Below are 17,370 nucleotides of genomic sequence, written 5' to 3'. Positions count from 1 at the left end.
CCCCCTAAAGCAACGTGACCACCACCCTCCTGGTTCATTGCACTGCTGTGAGGAGTTTGGCTTTCTCTTCCCTGCAGCCGCCCCACAAGCAGCGGTCACCCTCAGCCTCCTCAGAGCAGAACCACCCAGTGCTCCCGGCTGGGCCCTTTGCCCTCATGGGAGGAGCAGCTGTGGGCTCGATGGGGCTCTGCTGGGGGCTGTGATGGAAGGGGGTTGTCCCGGGGCCACTCTGCTGTCCGTGCACAAACTGTCCCACTGTGCTGCTCGTGCTTCAGCTGCCACCATTGACCTCGCCCTGTCCTGGGCTGCTGGTTGAAGAACCGTCTCCTCTGGCCTGTCCAGGTGAGTATGGCTCTGTGGGTGAAACCAGTGCGGTTGTTTTCTGACCCAGCTGCTCTGGAGTTTGGGAATGTCCCAGCTTTAAAGCTCCTGCTGCCTCTGGACGGGCTGTGCGCTGGTGGGAGCCCTTCCCTCCAGTAAGAGCTGCGCGGTGGGTTAGTGCTGCCCAGCAGCCCCTGGTCCTGCTCAATCCAGCCATACGGGGCTGCGTCTCCACACGGATCTAAAGGGTTGTGAGGTTTGTTAATTAAAAGCTGGGAGATGAGGAAGTGGTGTGAATCCTGGCTCCGGGTCATGCACATGGTGCTCTGTGACCAGCAGTGCTGGTGCTGTGGCCATGCCAGTGCTGTGGTAGCGCTGATGCCATGGCAGTGCTGGTGCTGTTCTGGGGGGGGCAGCACAAGCTCGCCCCACGTGCTGCCTGATCCTGCTCTCCGGCAGCTCCCAGTGTCTCCACAGCTCCCGGAGCTGCTTTCAGCAGCGGAGATGGGGAGTCACTGGTGTCCTTTAACAGCACTGGGGCCTTCTGGGAGCTCTAGCGGTGAAAGCAGCCTTTTGCAAAGCCTTTTTTTCCATTTATTCATTGTTTTGAGCCAAGGCTGGCTGCCCCCAAAGTGCAGGTGACCAGAGACACTCTGGTGATGGGAAATGTCAGCAAACCTAGAGTCCTGTAGCTGGTAGCTAATTACCTTGTTAATTGTTTAATTGCCGTAGTGTCACAGGGGAGGTGTGACAACAGCAGCCCATAGCCCCATGGCAGGGCCTCCTCTCCAGAACCCCGTGTTCATCCTGGCAAAGCAAGACATGGTACAAGGGGAGGATCAGGGTGACCAGCGTGGGTTTCGTGGGCGCTGCCCTGGCCGACATCTCATGCAGCTGAGTGAACAGAGCCCTGCATGGAGAAAATGTAATTTTCCTGTTAACCGGCATAGACTCCCTGTTCTGTGTACCCCAGGGGCGGGGAGCAGCAAGGGGTGAACCCCATCAGCGACGAGGGGCTGGAGCCCCTGGCAGCGCCTGGCTCAGGCATGTCCCCAGCTTGTCCATTGCTGCACTGGGGCCCCCACCGTCACCCCGTGTGTGTGGGGTGCCGCTGCCGCTCTCCTGCCCGGCAGCGCAGGGGTCCGGTCGGAGCAGCCGCCCCCGGGCTGCGTTGCCGGGCCAACGGCGCTGCCGGCAGCCGGTGCCGCCCCCGCGGCGTGGCGGGCAGCGCGCGCCTCACGCCGCTCATGGGGCTCGCGCCGCCGCCGGCAGCGCCCGCGCGCACCGGGACCGCAGCCCGAACCACCGGACCGGCCCGACCGGGAGCCGGCGCCGAGCGCAGGTACGGGGGGGCGGGGTCGGCTCGGGCCGCTGCGCGGAGACTGCGGGGCGGGGGCTGCCCCGGGAACCCGCACGCACCGGAGGGACAAACCCAGCGGGACGCTGCGGCACGGCGGGGCCCGGGGCCGCTCCCGGCCCCCGGGAAAAACGCGGGGATGGGGAGGGCCCGAGTCCCGGCGCCGGCGGTACCGGACGGTGCTCGGGCCGGGCTGCGCCGCTCCTGCCCGGGGCTGCGGCCGGTGCCGCTCCTCCCGCTCTGCCACCGGGTCCGAGGGGCGACCAGGACCCAGCCCGTGTGTGCAGCAGCACCCGGGAACCCGCCCCCTCAGCCCTCACTCACGGTCCCTTCCCTCTCCCGCAGCCCCGGGCAGCATGGCCCAGCGGGGGCCGCGGTCTCCAGCACCCGCTGCCCCCGAGCTGGAGTGCAAGATCTGCTACAGCCGCTACGATGCCCGTGCCCGCAGACCCAAGCGGCTCCCCTGCGGCCACCGCCTCTGTGCCAAGTGCCTGTGCAAGATGGTGGCACTGGGGGATGCATCACCCCACCAGCTCCGTTGCCCCTTCTGCCGCCAGCACAGCCCGGTGCCTGGTGGGGACGTGCAGCGGCTGCAGGATGATGGTGAGGCGCTGGCGCTGCTGACAGGCCATGAGCGGACCAAGAAGCGGGGTCCCCCTCAGTCCCCTGAGGTTCTTCTCTGCCCCAGCGTGCTGGAGCCGGTACCCAGCCCCGACTGCCTGGTGGTCACCATCCTGGAGGTGCCGGAGGACATAGCCCCACCGGAGGGCCTGGGTGGGCTGGAGGTGGTGCGGCTGTACCGCCCCGCCAGCCTGGGCACGCTGCCCTGCCACAGTCCTGGGCTGAAGTGCCGCTCCTGGGGGTGGCGAGCTGTCCCCCGCTTCATCCTGGGTGTCCTCTGCCTTCTCTACTTCAGCTCCCTGCCCTTCGGCATCTACCTCCTGCTCATCGAGCACCACGGCCTGGGCATCGTCCTGGTCAGCCTTGTGCCCTCCACCCTCCTCCTCTGCATTGTCTACAGCCTCTGCCAGTGTCTGTGCCGGGAGGTCTTTGGGTTCCCCCACTCCTGACCCTGACGGTGGAGCCCTGTGCGTGACCAGGGAGGCTTTGGGCAGCTTGGATTGTTGTCGCTTGAGGTACAAGTGTTCCTTGCCCATGGCTGACCCACAGCGTGACAGTGCGCCTGGACCACAGGGAGATTCTCAGTGCCTGTTGCCTTCCCTTGCAGAACAGTGTGGGCTTTGCCAAGCGGGAGCCCACGCTGGAGCGGCTGCAGGGGCTCAGTGCAGCCTCCAGGTGTTCAGCCAGACCCTCAGCTCCTTGTCCTGCCCCACAGCAGACAAAGAGCAGGAGCTGGGCTGAGAGCAAAGCAGCAGCTGGGGGACAAACCTCAGCTAAGGATGCGAGCGCTCGGCGCCGCGGCTGGAGGGGCCTCGGCAGCTGCCGCAGCTGGCACCGGCGGGAGAAGGACGGGCAGAGCCCGGGGGCTCCCACAGCTGGACTCTGTGTCCGTAGTGTAAATAGTTGTGTCCGCAGCACCCACGCTCCTGGCAGGGCCGCTCCCGTCGCATTCGTGCTTCTTTCCCACATGTGTGAGTCCCGTGTTCGCCGACGCTGTGTACCGTAGAGGGGAGGAGCGGAGCAGAGGAGTTTCTTTGTGTGTAAAGATGTCTTTGCAACTGTTTTGTAGTCATTGTGGTTTTTATGTGGAGCCTCTGGCCTTTATTTAATTTTGTTGGGTTTTGTTTTGTAAGGATTAATTTAACACCGCTAACCATTTTATTACTTTTATCAAGAAGAGCGAAGTCTAATTTTGATTTCTGTTTCAACTCCAGCATGTCTCTCTCCCTGTGTGTCCCCCCCCTTGTGCTTCCCCGTGGGGCAGGGCTGTGCCAGTGGTGACAGCCACCCCATGGGAGGAGGCATCAGGAAGGCACTGAATCACCTGAAAATGCTGCAGCTCTTCCTCTGCAGAACAGGGGACCCTCCTTGGGGTTCCTCGCTGGTGGTGGGGCCACCAAACCCCTGGCAGCTTGGCCAGGCACATAGCAGGGGGGTCGGGGAGCATGGGGATGTCACCATCGGGCAGGAGCCGGGCTCAGGCAGCCCCAGGGGCTCGTGGCAGAACTCGCCCTGCTCCCCGCGGTGATGGAGCTGCCGGCAGCAGCACTGACAGTGGAGATGCCCCCATCCCCACTGACATCCCCAGTGACGTCCCTGTCACCACCCCCAATGACACCCCCGCATCCCTGTCAGCACCCCCGCATCCCTACTGGCCTCCCCGCCACAGACAGGTGACACTGGGAGGCCCAAGACAGAGCCATGTTTATTAGTGCCCTATGTCCATGTCCCCCCCTACCCACACGTCCCACTCGCTTCGTCTGGGCAGCTGCCGGCTCCCGTGTTGTCTGTCCTGCTCTGCTCAGCCGTCGGGTTCTCCCAAACCCACAGCCACAGCCCTGGCCCCCACCCGGCCCTCAGGGACAGGGCACAAGTGCCCCAACCCTACCCCTGCTCTGACACCCCTGGGGACGACCTGCTCTCACTGGAGGGAGATGCCAGCATGGCTGCCACGCTCCAGATCTTGGGTTTCTGAGGCTCCTTGTCCTGCCCAGGGCCTGGCCCCACCTCGGGGCTGCCCCCGCACCTGTCCTGCCCAGGGCTGGGGACCAGGGGGGCACCCGATGCGGCACCCTCCCCCTCGCTGTCCTCGCTGTCCGAGGCGCCGCGCGGTGCCCAACTGGCCTTGTTCTCCTTCTTGAGGCGCCGGCGGGCGTTAGCGAACCAGGTGGAGACCTGGGTGAGGCTCATCCGGCTGACCAGGGCCAGCATCACCTTCTCCCCCTTGCTGGGGTAGGGGTTCCGGGGGTGCCGCGCCAGCCAGGCCTTCAGCGCCCCGGTGCTCTCCCGTGCCGCTGCCGCCTTGGCGCGCCCCGGTTCTGCGGGCAGGGGCTGCCGGCAGCAGGGCGGGCAGAGCCCCGCGCTGGGCAGCAGCCCCAGGGGCACCTCGTAGGCTGGTGACACCTGAAGGGGACACAGGAGTGTCAGGGCAGGATGGGGTGGGGGCACCCACGGCCAGAGGAAAGGGGCTGGGGGATATGGGGGCTCATCCCTTTGCACACAGGAAAGGGAAGAGTTGGGTACTGCCCATCCTCATCTTTTCCCGTGCCCAGCACTGTGCACCCCAGGGTGTTGGGGGGGACAGGGGAATGCCAGGGGTGTGCAGGGGACCCAGGATAGCAGCTCCTCATCCCTGACCCCCCACCACCTCACAGCCCGATCCCAGGAGGAGTTCCATGTCCTGGCCCCCCAGGAGCTGCTGTGTGGCACTTACCGAGGGCTCCAGCAGGCTCAGAGCGGGTGGCAGCAGACTGTAGCCCCCCAGCACGGGACAGGGGCAGGGACAGGGCAGCAGCGCTTGGGGGTGCCTCTGCAGGGCACCCCACGGTCCCCCGCAGCCCCCCAGCTCTTGGCGTGAGCTTCCCTCGCCCCGAGGAGCTGCCATGCTGCGGAGAGGAGCTGAGGAGCCACTCGCAGGGGTTTTATAGCTGCCGGGGTCCATGGTGACTGACAGCTGATTAGGGGGTATTAGCACCCACAGGCAGCAGGGATCGGGGCAGCCGGTGCCTCCCCCTCCCCTGCTATTGTTGGGCAGGGGCCGTCCTCCCCACCGGGCCGTCACCAGCCAGGACGTGTCCCTGACCCACACCAAGACCCCAGCTCCCCCAGTGCCCCAACCCTGCGCAGGGCCAGCAATGGGCTGCAGTGGTACTGGGGGCTGGTGCACGGGACCCACGTGGGCCCCATGGTCACCCGCAGCCTCGGGGACACAGCTGGGACACCGCACACCTGGCTCTGTTTCAGTGCCAGGAGTCATCAGTCCCTGTCCTTGAGCCCAGCGCTGCCCTGGCCCTGGGCAGGGGTCAGCAGAGCCCCCCACACCGCAGCAGGCTGGCTGGGTACGCCGGGGGCTGGCGAGGGAGCTTGTGCCCAGCCCAGCAGGACACGGGTGGTGCGAGTTGCTGCCTGGCGCCCGCTGCTCCTCCAGCTCGGCCAGGTCTGAGCCCCTGGATTCCTGGGGGAAGCGAAGGGGAAGGGGCCAGGAACCCCTTGCCAGGGGGGACCCACAGAGTCCACGGCGTTCCTGACTGCTGACGGAGTGGGCAGGGTGGGGGGGCAGCTGTGTGAGGGGTCCCGGGAGCCCACGACCCCCCAAGCTGCCTGGCTCCTACCGCTGCGCCACCCGCTCAGCCCAGGATTATCCCACAGGTTGTATCCGTCATTAAATACCGACTAATAACGCTCTCAGGATATTAAATATGTAACAAACCCGCTTAGCGCTGGCTGGGGACGGGAGGGGGAAGGTCACTGGTGCTAATGAGCCCTGTGGTGTCCCTGGGCTCCCCACAGGCCCCCGGTGACAGCACAAGGTCCCAGGGCCAAGGTGGCAGGAGAGGGCTGAGTCCCCATGTCCCCTTGCACCCCACAGCCAAGCCTCGCAGCACCTGGAGCTCCCCTTGTGCCCTGGCCCCATCCCAGCCTTGTCCCCACTGTGGGCTGGTCCCATCCATCTCAGCCCGCAGCCCATGTCACTGGACAGGAGGGGACAGGCAGGACGGCTGGGACCAGCTGTGGCCACGGCCCCACAGCAGCCCCGTAACCTTGTCCCCGTGGGACTCCTCCAGCCCTAATCAGTGCTGCGGATCCGCTTTATTAGATAATGGGGCTGTAATCTAGGAAAGCGCCTGCGGATTGCCACAGCGTGCCGTAACCCTGCGCTGCACAGCTGGACAGGGAGGGCTGTGGGCAGCCATGGTGAGTTGGGCACAGCTGGACAAGGACAGAATGGTTGGGCTTGGAAGGGACCTCTGGAGATCATGTAGCCCAGACAGCTACACACCAACATGGTGAGCAGGGACAGTCGCACACCAACACAGCAAGCAGGGACAGGGACAGGCACACACTAACACGGCGGGCATGGACAGGGCTGCAGCAGACTGAGGGCAGTGGGACGTGGCCAGGACAGTCACAAACCACATGGCTGCTGGCCCAAGGGAGGTGCGGGGCCACCCCCTCCCTTCCCCGGGTGCCTGCAGCCCTGAGCTTGGAGACAGTGGCAGCTCCACTGGCAGCCACGGTGCTGCTGGCACCTCAGGCAGAGCCGGGGCTGTGTCTGCGGTGCTGTCCCCAGTGCTGTCCCTGTCCCCGGCACGGGCTGGACCAGCAGCCCAGCGCTGGCACCGCAGTCCCACAGCCGCGGGCTCAGGCCTCACGGAGCTCTTGCCGAAGTTGGGTGGTTCCAGCCCTTTTTCCCCTCCATGGATAATCGCTTTAATGCAAAACCACAGAACTAAAACTCCGAGATTAGCTGTTATAATCACATGTAAACACTTCCAGACAATCCGCTCAGGGAGGGGCAGCGTGTGTAGTTTGGGGCAGAGTTACACGGGATTTGGGCTGTTTACCACTCGATTAAATCATGACTCCAGCCCCAAACCCAGCCCTGCACCAGCTGCCCGGTTCATGGCTGGAGTCAAGGTCACCCAGGCAGGAGGGCAGTCACGGTGCAGCAACCGCCCAGCACCGGGCTGGGGGACCTCGGGGACACACGGGAGATGGCAGCAGGACCCAGCAGGACCACAGACCCACCACGCATGCACAGGTTTCAATCCCTTTTTATTCATAAGCAGAGTCAAAGCTCCCACAACCACCAACGAACCAACTGCAGAGTCCATCCCTCTTCAGAAGAAAAATAGAGTATCTTCCACCTCCCTGCTCCGGTTCCTCCAGTCCAAAGCCCCGCTGGTGCCTGCCCGCAGGCCAGAGTAGCCAAGGGGGGTGGCTGCCCCTGCCCCCGGTGCTGCAGAGCAGGGAGTGCGTGGTCGCGGCTGCACAGCCCTGGCACCGCACCCCATCGCTGCGCTCAGCCCCACGGCTCTGCCAGGCAGACGCTGATCCCGGTTTGGCGCACGCAGATGCGATCCAGGAAAAGGGATTTCAGACTCTCAAGTGCAACAGGTATAAAGACCGTCCAAACGAGAGAGCGCCGTCCTGCGCGGCCCGCCTCGCCGCAGAGCAGTCTCTGCTGGAGACGGCTGCCCGTGCGGGGGACGCGCAGGACCCCACGGCACACGGCCATGGCACACGGCCACGGCGCTGGCAGCCCTGAAGCAATAAGGCAACTGCTGGCTGAGGCGACTCCTGCCTGGCCGCGGTCCTGCCCAGCGGGGTGGCCCAGCACTAGTCCGTCAGTGTGATGACGTCGTAGTGGATCCCCTGCTGCAGCTGCTGCAGCTGTTCGGCCGTGGCCTCAGCGCTGAACACGCCCTGCGCCTGCACCATTGCCGCGTCGGCCACTGCTGTGGAGAGAGGGGGGGTCAGAGTCACCTCCGCCCAGGCCCCCTCCACACCTGCCTGTCTCCAGGCGTATGACAGCAGCACAAGGGCCACCACGTGTGCATGGGGAGCCGGGTGCTGTTCGTTCTGCATGCACACCAGGGTGTCTGCGTCCGTGGCAGCCGCAGCAGCTCCTGCACAGGCCTACCTGAGACTGCTGAGTGTGCAGCTGCCTCCAGCTGTGCCTGGGTGACGAGCTGCTGCTCCGGTGAGACTGGCATGTACTGGATCTGCAGGGGGTGACCAAAGCAGGGGGGTCCAGCCACAGGCGCTGCAGCATGTCACCAATCCCCTTTTCCTTCCAACTCCCTCCCTCCGCGCTGTGCACCCAGAGCCTGTCCCACACCAGCCCTCACCTGTGGCTCCGGGAGGAACTGGCCACCCTGCTCGTACTGGATGTGGGTGATCTGACCGTCCTGTACCTAAGGACAAGAACCACAGTGACACTGCGTTAGGGCTCACAGGTATCCCTGCTTCTGAGTGTAGTTGTGACTGAACAGAGCAAGCACAAACCCCACAGGCAACACCACACCGAGCCCCATCCGCCACGCAAAGGGAGCAGCTGGCGCTCACCTGGATGTGATGTCCCTCTGGTACCACAACGTACTCATGGGGAAGCAAGTGCTGTACGCCATCCTGGGCTATGATGTACTGAACCTGCAAACATGGATTCACACCCAAATGGTCACCACTGTCCACCCTCCACACCCGCACAGGGCTGGTTCTTGTCCATCTTTTGTGCCTATTTCCAGCCCACCTCTCTGCCCTGCTCCAGCTGTGCAGAACCTGTATGTGTCCCCCTCACCTGGTTGTCAGAGGTCACCAAGTGCTGCACGGTCTGTCCGTCGGTGGTTGTGATCTCTTGGATGTACGTGGCCTCCTCCTGCAGGTAAGCAGGAGCCCAGTGCTGTTGGGGGAGCCTGACTGCCAGCCCCCAGGAGGGAGCCCATGCAGCTGGCAGGAGCAGCCGCACAGGGGTGGACGAGACTGATGGGCCCAACTCACCTGGCTGGTGACACTCTGCTCCTGTGCAACGATGATGTGCTCCTGCCCCAGGGCCTGCTGCAGCTGCTCGGGAGCCAGCACTGCCTGGCCGGCCTGCAGAGCCGCTGCAACGCAGAGAGAGCTGGTGTATGGGCGCTGCCAGGGTCCCACCAGTGCTGCTACCCAGCAGCCCCCACCCCAGCGTGCAGCACAAGACAGGCTCACAGCTCTGCTCGCGGTCAGACACTAAAACAAGCACTGCCAACACGAGGGATACGAGAGGTCACTGTGGGCAAAACACAACCCCTAAGTCAGGCTGCAAACTCCACTTCCTATTTCAGCCCTAAGCTGCTTGCAGCACCGCTGCTCCCACAGCAACTGGGACCTGCCTGGGGAAACACTGGGGCCCAGCTCTGCACAGACACCCAAGTCAGTGCCTCGCCAGGAGAGCTCCCGCCCCGGCCCTGCCATGGGCAAACCAAACCTGCACAGAACCTGCTGCACAGAACCTGCCCCACAGCCAGCCCTGCTCACAGGGACCCTCTCACTCTGCAGGGTGGCCAGCGTCTCCTCATCACTGTTCAGGATGATGGTCTGCTGGGCAGCAGCTGCCCCTGGTCGCTTCTCCTCCGCGCTGTGCAAACGCTGCATGTGGAACTTCAGATGCCCATTACGGTTGAACCTACAGGAGGAACAGAGCGGGGTGGAGTTTGCCACAGGCAGCACAGGGGCTGTATGCGCCGCACAGACCCCAGTCACGGGCGCACAGCCTGCCCCTGCTCCCAGAACGTTCCCATCAGTGCCCAAGTTCTGAACACTCCTGTGCAGAAGTTCTTGCAGACAAAGCTGGGTCCTCCTGCAGCAGGAACTGTTCCCCAGGGCAGGGTCCCCTCTAGCAGGGGCAGGCTTGGGGCAGCTTTGCCCATGTCCTGTCTCCTCTGGAGCCTCAGAGCTCTACGGGATGTCCCGAAGCAATAACAACCCAGCGGCTTCCCTCACCTCTGCCCACAGATCTGGCAGGCGAAGGGCTTCTCGTTGGTGTGTGTCAGCATGTGCCTGCGCAGGTCCTTCTTGTTCTTGGAGGCAAAGCTGCAGTGGGGGCACTTGTGTGGCCGCAGGCTGGCATGCTGGACCATGTGGCTCTGGGGACAGAAGGACAAGTGTGGGGTCAGAGAGCCCGTTTCTCCAAACTTCTTATTCCAGGGCTGACTGTGCAGGGAACCTACCCGAACCTCCGGCCAGAGCGCGGCCGTGAACGGGCAGTCGGGACACTTGAAGGTGCTGGGCCCAACGTGGGCTCTCTTGTGACTCTCCATCTCTGCTCTGCCTGTGAACATGGCTGTGCAAATCTTGCAGGAAAACTTTTTGGCTGTGGAAATCTTGCATGAGAGCTTCTTGGCTGTGGAAACTTTGCACAAGAGCTTCTTGGCCACACCTTGGAGCGCAGGCCACTTGACCTTTGGGGATGAGACTTCCTGCCCCTCGGAGGCTGGGGACAAGGATGAGTCCTTCTGGAGCTGCCTGGTGACACACTGCACCAGGGGCAACTTGACACCAGCACGCTGTGCCTCCTGGCCCTCCATCGGTGAGGGAAAGGCAGCGTCCCCGTTGCCGGGCTGCGGGAGAAACACCCAGTCAGACCTGTGCACTTCTACCCACCACGGGAGAGGGCTCAGCTCCTTACCTCAACGGGAGGGAACTGGCTCCCCAGTGCACCGGATGACACAATATAGTGACTGTTCTCGTCCTTCAGGGCCTCCTCTGCCATCACGGCATCACCCACCACGACTGCGTGGCACGTCTCTGCAGGGCTCTCCCCCTCGCTGCGGGAGAGGACAGTGTCAGGGGGGATCCACCTCATGCCCACCACTAAAGCTCCTCACTTGAGGTTGGCAGAGCCTCTGCCTCCCTGCGCTGTGCACGGCCGACCTGTACAGTGCGCCTGGAGCCGGGGCTTCTGCGCTGATGGGTGCAATGATGCTGTACTCGGCCGTCCCGCCAAACGGGACAGTGATCTGCTGCAGCTCCGAGCCACCCAGAGTCACCTCCTCGTAAGCCTCCTGTACCGTGTCCCCACGCTCTGCCACGTGCAGTGTCACCAGCTTCTGCTGCTCCTCAGAGTCCATCTCTGCACCCTCCTCCTGTGCCTGTGGCTCACGGGGGGGCTGCGCCTCCCCCGAATCATCCGGCTTCACCACTGCCACCTGTGCGGGGACAGCAGCTCAGCCGAGGACAGCGAGGCTTTTGCAGAACACCCCTGCAGTGGAGCAGGGCTGGGCAGCCTCCCCCAGCACGGCCCCTCACCTGCAGCTCCCGCTGGGCGCTCATGTTCAGCAGCAGATCCAGCGCAGTCTGCGTGGCCAGCGCTGCCGATTCAGCCACGTCTGCCAGGTCAGGAGAGGGTCAGGCACATGTTCCCACCTCCTCCCCATCCTCACCCCTTCCCCAGGAGCTCACTCACCTTGTTGGTAAATTATCGTGGCTCCTCCCAGGGAATCCTGCGAGAGGACGGGGGGCTCCGCTCCTGAGGCGGCCTGGAGCATGCAGTGTGTGATGGGGCCAAGAGGCATCTGTGTGAGAGAGAACTGACAGCGCGGTGTGGGGAGCACCAGGAGGATCTGGGGTGTGGGCAGCGGCACTCACCGGTGGGCTGGCCCCCAGCTCGGCTGGAGCCTGGCTGTGCTGCTGCTTCAGCTCCTCGATCTGCTGCAGTGTGAAGAAGGGGCGGCGGCGGCAGGGTGGCTCCTCAGGGTGCCTCTGTGCCCACTCCTCGAAGGAGTCAGCGTGGCGGCACTGCACATGCAGGCGCAGGTTCTTCTTGTGCTTGGTGGTGAAGTGGCAGAACTCGCAGGCAAATGGCTTCCCCCCTGCAGGACACGGGGTCAGGCGGGGGTCCACGAGGGATGGCGGATGCGGGGCACGGGATGTGGGGGCGCGGGGCAGGCAGCTCCGCTCACCCGTGTGCTTGATGGCCATGTGCGAGACCAGGAAGTCCTCCCGGAAGGTGGAATACTTGCAGAAGCTGCACTTGTAAGGCTTGTCATTCATGTGCGAGAGCTGGTGGTTCAGCAGGACCTTCTTGTCCTCGCAGACGTAGTCACAGAACTCGCACTTGAACCTGCCAGGACAACAACAAAGCCACATGTCACCAGGGCAGCAGGGACCTTCTGTCCCCTGCAAGGGGGAGTAGGACATAGGCTCTTGGAGGGCACGCCACAAGCTGCCGCCAGCCTCCCACCTGCGGTTGGCGATGGCCTGGATGTGCGTCAGCAGGTGCATCTTGAAGGTGTAGCGCTTCTTGAAGGACTTCCCGCACTGTGGGGGAGGAAAGCAAAGCCACGTTCACCTCCCATCCAGGCCTATTCACTGCAAGCCCTTCCCCAGGCTGTGCCCACCGCACCTTGTCACACATGTGAGGTTTCTCCGTGCTGTGTGTCTTCATGTGCTGCGTGAGCCTCTTCTGCATGGGGTAGATGCGGTTGCAGACAGGGCATGGGAAGGAGTTCAGCTTCGGGGGCTGGAGGGAGAGCAGGAGGATGAGCTCAGCTGGGGGGGCTGAGCAGCTTCTCCCCGTGTCCCCACCGCAGGACCTGCGCTGCTTTTCCTGAGCCGACGCAGAAACACCGCCCTGAACCAGGCCCCATGTGCTGTGAACACCCAGATGTGCCTCTTCCTGCACAACAGTGCTGAGACAACGGCACCCAGACTCACCGGATCAGCTCTCTTCTTCCTGCAAGAGAAAGAAGAAAAGCCCCTTGTGTGAGCCACATCCCCCTTGTACCCAGATACCAAAACTACCCATTTTGGGACGGGGGCAGAGGAAGGGACAGTGTCAGTGCCACTCAGCCAGGCCGCAGGACAGTCTCTGGGCTGGCACACTCCTCACCTGTCCCGGCTGTGCACCGTGGAGTGCCGGATGACGTCCTTCTTGTACACGCTGGTGTAACTGCACTCCTCGCACTTGTAGGGCTTGCTGCCCACGTGGTTGAACATGTGTTCCTGCGAGGAGCAGAACGGGCATGAGCCCGGGCCTCCAGCTACCTTCGCGGAGAGCAGGGTGGACAGCGCTCACCTTGAGCGAGGACCAGCGCCTGGAGCGGTAGCTGCACTGCAGACACTTGAAGAGCTGCGGGTCATTGGCCTCGTGCGAGTTAACGTGGAAACGCAGATCGTCATGCGTGAGGAACCGCGAGCCGCAGATCCGACACAGGTAGGGCCGCATCAGAGGTTTGGGGGACTTGTAGTAATACCTGCGGGTGGGAGTGGGCTCAGCGCTGGGGCGTGACCGGGCTGGACCGGCCCTGGGCAGCAGCCAGAGGGCCCAGCGCCGCCTGGCACACCCCCTCACCTGCGCCCCATGTACTTGCGGTATTTCTTGCCCAGGAAGCAGCGGGAGGGCCGCCCGCGCCGCCGCGGCACCGCATCTGCCTCCTCGGGGCTGGCGTTGGAGGATGGGTCCTTGTTCTCCGAGTCGGACTGGCTGATGCTGGGCTCCGCCAGGCTCTCGCCGCTCCCATTCTCCAGCCCAGAGGAACTGGCAGCTTCCCCATTCTGCAGCTCACGGCTCAGTGTACTCTGGGATGTCACCAGGGGCTCCACATCCCCTCCTGCTCCAAAGGACACAGCACAGCCGAGTCACGCACCCTCCCCGCAGCTCCTGGCAGCTCCTGTACCGCTCCCCACTCCAGCCTCACCCTCAGGCCCGTCCTCTAGACGAGGGAACTTGCGGGGCCTCCCCGGGCGCCGCCGCGGCCTCTCCTCGCTGGACGTGGGGACGGTGTGGCCGTACTTGGGCTGCCGCCCACGGGGCTCATCCTCAGCTGGGTTATAGTCACTGTCCTCTGGAGGAAAGTGCCCAAAACATCAGAGCCTGAGAAAAGGCCACGCTATATCAAATGCAGGGAAGACATGTCCTACCTTCAGGGTCATCAATAGCACCAGCATCCATGATATCGTCCTCTTCTTCTTCTTCAGCAACCTCCTCCTCCGCAGTCTTTGGAGCAGATCCCCCCTTACGCGGACGCCCCTTCTTCAAAGCCAGAGCTGAACCCACTGCCACAGAGAACAGAACGAAAACTCTTCATCAGACTGTACGGGGAACATGTCCTTGCGCTCACACTCCTCCCCTTGTTTCTTCCTCAGAGAGGGCAGAGCCCGTCTGTAGGAAGATCAGTTTTCCTCAGGTCTCAGCACACACCTGGCTGGAAGTGCCGCTCTTTCATGTGGTTAATTAGCGTTTTCTTGGAGACACTCTTGTACTGACACATCTTGCACTTGAACTGCTGCACCACCACCACCTCCATCATCTCCTCCAGGGTCTCCATGTCCGGCTGCTCCAGCTCCTCCCCACCATCCACCTCTCGGGCCCGACCTGGCTGCGCCGGCAGCTCCAGCACTTCCAGCCGCTTGGGAGGCTCCGAAGGGCCGGGCTGGTCGAGGCATGTGGAGGTGGGTCCATCAGCAGCAGCTTCTATCGCCAAGCTGCTGGCCAGAGCCGAGGTGGCCACCTGGGACACCATGGGGGCACCTGAAACATCAGAACCTGCTCAGCTGGGGCGCAGACCCTGACCCGCCCCCGCTGCCAGGGACAGCCCAACGCAGCTATTGCACTAGTGGGTGGCCTGCTGCTCAGAGAACCTGGTCAGAAACTGCTCTGTAGAATTCCCTTGGCAAAAGAGAGTTTGCTCAGCATAACTTCTGCGAGCTGCGAACCCCTGAACATTCCGCTTCACTAAATAAAATAGGCTACAGGGTCTTGGAGCTGGGAGATAAGGGGAGCTGCAGCCCTGGAGATAAGGAAGGGGCAGAACCGCCTCTAGCAGAAGACAAAACAGAACAATATTTTGCCCATTACCAATATCTTATTTTCTCCAGCTGCAGGTGCAAAATAGCAGCTGAAGATCAGAATTCTGATTGACAGCCGTCTGACAAAAATGCAGAGATCCAGTGAAGAGCAGGCGGACCCCAGACTCTAATTTTGCAGCTGGCCCAGAGTGACACATAGATGGTGGGGTTTGGACTGTGGGGGTAGAATTATCCCAGCATATTTCTGCTGAGGGTCTCTCTTCAGGAGGCACCAGCTTGAGCTGCTCTACGCTGTGTCTTGCAAATAAATGTTTAGAAAAATTCCTGGAATTCATGCCCGAGTCTCTGCTGCAGGAAACTGAGGGAAGAGGAACTTCTCTGACACAGGCTGCAGCCAAACCTGGGCACGGGGCTGAGCACAAGCTCCCAGGGTCAGCGCATCCCAGGGACTCAGGACACCCGCTGCAGCCCCATCTGGCAAACAGGCTCCGCAGCAGAGGGGCTGGGGCGCTCCCTTACCATCATCAGGGCCCTGCAGAATGAGGTACTGTGTCGTCTCAGCCCCGCCATCCTCCACACTGGTCACAGCAATGCAGCCTGGAGGGAAAGGAGAGCAGAGAGGTGAGCGCCATGCATTGGGGACTGCACAGTCACCGCGGCTCTGCCAGGTTCAGGCACAAAAGAGATGAGGAAGGTCCGGTTCCAGGGACGGAGCCTGCCCGGCGCTGCTGGCACTGCAGCCAAAGGCACAGCCACACACAGTGAGGGGCCGTCCGGCAGCCTCAGGCTCCTCAACAAACCCACCAGCCATTGTAGTAAGGCAAGAAGTGAAGCCCCCACACATCGAGGAGCACATGTCCACGTGTCCATGCTCCCCCTCGCCTCCCAAGGTCTGACGTGGCACAGCCCCCTCCCCAGCCCGATGCGGGGGCCGGTGGCTCTGCCGTGCCAGCAGCCCAGAGCTCACACTCACTCTGGATGATGTCGGGCCCGATCGTGGACTCGATGATTTTGTCGATGGCAGAGCCCAGGTCTGAGGAAGTGGACGCAGTGGAGTCTGAAACGATGGTGGCTCCATCAGTGATGACGCTGGAGTGGACCAGGACTTGTGGGGACTCTGACACCATGATGGACTGGCTCACAGTGGAGACACTGGAGACCAAGGTGGACTGGGCGATGGAGGATGAGTCTGGCAGGTAAATCCGGGGAACAGCATCTGTGCTGGAGCTGCTCTCTGACACCTCTTCCTAGCAGGAAAAAAAAGGCCAGGAGAGCTCAGCTAGGAGACGTTTATGGGGTCAAGAGGGCCAGCACAGCAAGGGGCACTGGTGTGTCACTGTGGAACTGCCAGGAGAGGCACCAGAGCAATTCCCTGGGCACTGGCAAGGCCCCCAGGGCTGCTCCTGCTACCAGGAGAGATCCAGACACCCGGCCGTCGTGACAGCGCCCACGCAGCTGCAGAGCTGCTGTGGAGCTTGGGGTCCAGATAACACACAGAGGAAACTCCAGAGCCAGAACCAGCTGCTCTCCCTCAACGCTCTCCCCACCAGCCCGTACCCCGGAGGCCCTGGCGCTGTCGGAGCTCTGGCCCACGCCGGAATCGTCCGCCCGGGACAGGGGCCCGGGGGCGGCGGCGTCGCTGCTGTCGGCAGACACGGCCTCGGAGCTGCCCACGCCGCTCTCGGGGGGCTCCTCCCGCGCCGCCTGCGGGGCCGCGTCGCTGCTGCTCGGCACCGCATCCTCCTCCATGCCCGCCCGGCCAGGGCCGCCTACGCTGCACCTGCGGGGAGAGGCCGCCGCCGTCAGCGCCACCGCTCCGGGGGGTCCCGGCTGCGCGCATCCCGGCCCGGGGAGCCGGGCCGCCCTTCGGAGCGCCCGCGGAGGGGCCGGCGGGGCCGCGGCGCCATGGCCGGGGGTCCCGAGGGAACCGGCGGGATCGGCCGCGCCCCCGGGGGCTCCCGGCACCGCCCGGCGCCCCCGCTCCCGTCATGCCCCGCGGCCCCGCCCGGCCCTCGGCCGCCATCTTGCTGCGGGGTCCCCCCCGCCGCCTCCGCGCGCGCGCACACGCCGGGGCGGCCCCGCTGCGCCGGGATGAGGGAGCCGCCGCCGCGGCAGGGCGAGGGATCCCGCCGCTGCCGCCCGCCCGCCGGCCCGCGCCCTCACCCGCCCCGCCGCGGCCTCGCCTCGCCTCCGCCGGGGCCGGCATCACGGCGGCCGCCATGTCCCCCGCCCTCGCGCCGCGCAGCGGTACGGCCGCGCGGGCCCCGCGCCGGGTCTACTTACCCCGGCTCCAGACCCGGCCGGAGCGCTCGCCGCCGCCGGGACGCGCTGCTCCTTCCGGCCGCCGTCGCAGCCTCCCGGTACCGAGCGGTGCCGCCCGCGGGCTGGGGGAGGCCTCGGCGCCCCGCCGGGGGACTACTTTCTCCGCGGAAGCATCATGGAGAAGGTGCAGTGACCCTGCGTCATGGCGTCACGAAGCGGCGCCCGGGCCCTGAGCGTCGGCGTCG

At 64.0% G+C, this 17,370-nt stretch overlaps 2 protein-coding genes across 8 annotated transcripts; one reads left to right on the top strand and one right to left on the bottom strand.

Moving 5' to 3' along the window:
* Nucleotides 1-4: 4 nt before the first annotated feature.
* On the top strand, nt 5-3,489 carry LOC102087736 (E3 ubiquitin-protein ligase RNF182). 2 transcript variants are annotated; one of them, XR_010466558.1, is made up of 3 exons: nt 5-1,663; nt 2,024-2,814; nt 2,907-3,489. XR_010466558.1 is itself a non-coding variant. In XM_065032059.1 (2 exons), the coding sequence occupies exon 2, from the start codon at nt 2,035-2,037 to the stop codon at nt 2,746-2,748; it is 714 nt and encodes a 237-aa protein (XP_064888131.1). In that variant the 5' UTR covers nt 5-1,663; nt 2,024-2,034; the 3' UTR covers nt 2,749-3,489. The 2 variants fall into 2 exon arrangements, 1 of the variants encoding a protein (XP_064888131.1); XM_065032059.1 differs by having other exon boundaries at nt 2,024-3,489.
* A 3,848-nt stretch (nt 3,490-7,337) lies between these two features.
* Nucleotides 7,338-17,291, bottom strand: ZNF335 (zinc finger protein 335). 6 transcript variants are annotated; one of them, XM_065032038.1, is made up of 28 exons: nt 17,147-17,291; nt 16,421-16,643; nt 15,837-16,110; nt 15,383-15,460; nt 14,256-14,585; nt 13,976-14,110; nt 13,753-13,899; nt 13,407-13,665; nt 13,131-13,308; nt 12,945-13,057; nt 12,770-12,788; nt 12,459-12,575; nt 12,297-12,373; nt 12,016-12,176; nt 11,702-11,925; nt 11,520-11,628; nt 11,363-11,442; nt 10,988-11,262; nt 10,743-10,881; nt 10,285-10,674; nt 10,058-10,200; nt 9,607-9,740; nt 9,080-9,183; nt 8,880-8,957; nt 8,648-8,731; nt 8,431-8,496; nt 8,223-8,304; nt 7,338-8,037 (listed from the first exon to the last, which is right to left on the bottom strand). In XM_065032038.1, the coding sequence occupies exons 2-28, from the start codon at nt 16,610-16,612 to the stop codon at nt 7,919-7,921; spliced, it is 4,107 nt and encodes a 1,368-aa protein (XP_064888110.1). In that variant the 5' UTR covers nt 16,613-16,643; nt 17,147-17,291; the 3' UTR covers nt 7,338-7,918. The 6 variants fall into 6 exon arrangements, with proteins under 6 accessions (XP_064888110.1, XP_064888109.1, XP_064888111.1 ...); XM_065032037.1 differs by lacking the exon at nt 17,147-17,291 and adding an exon at nt 17,027-17,125; XM_065032039.1 differs by lacking the exon at nt 17,147-17,291 and adding an exon at nt 17,027-17,125 and having other exon boundaries at nt 7,338-8,034.
* Nucleotides 17,292-17,370: the final 79 nt, after the last annotated feature.

This window comes from Columba livia, chromosome 16 (assembly GCF_036013475.1).
Source record: "Columba livia isolate bColLiv1 breed racing homer chromosome 16, bColLiv1.pat.W.v2, whole genome shotgun sequence".
Taxonomy (NCBI): Eukaryota; Metazoa; Chordata; class Aves; order Columbiformes; family Columbidae; genus Columba; species Columba livia.
Note: the sequence above shows the minus strand (reverse complement) of the source record. Positions and strands in the feature narration are given on the sequence as shown.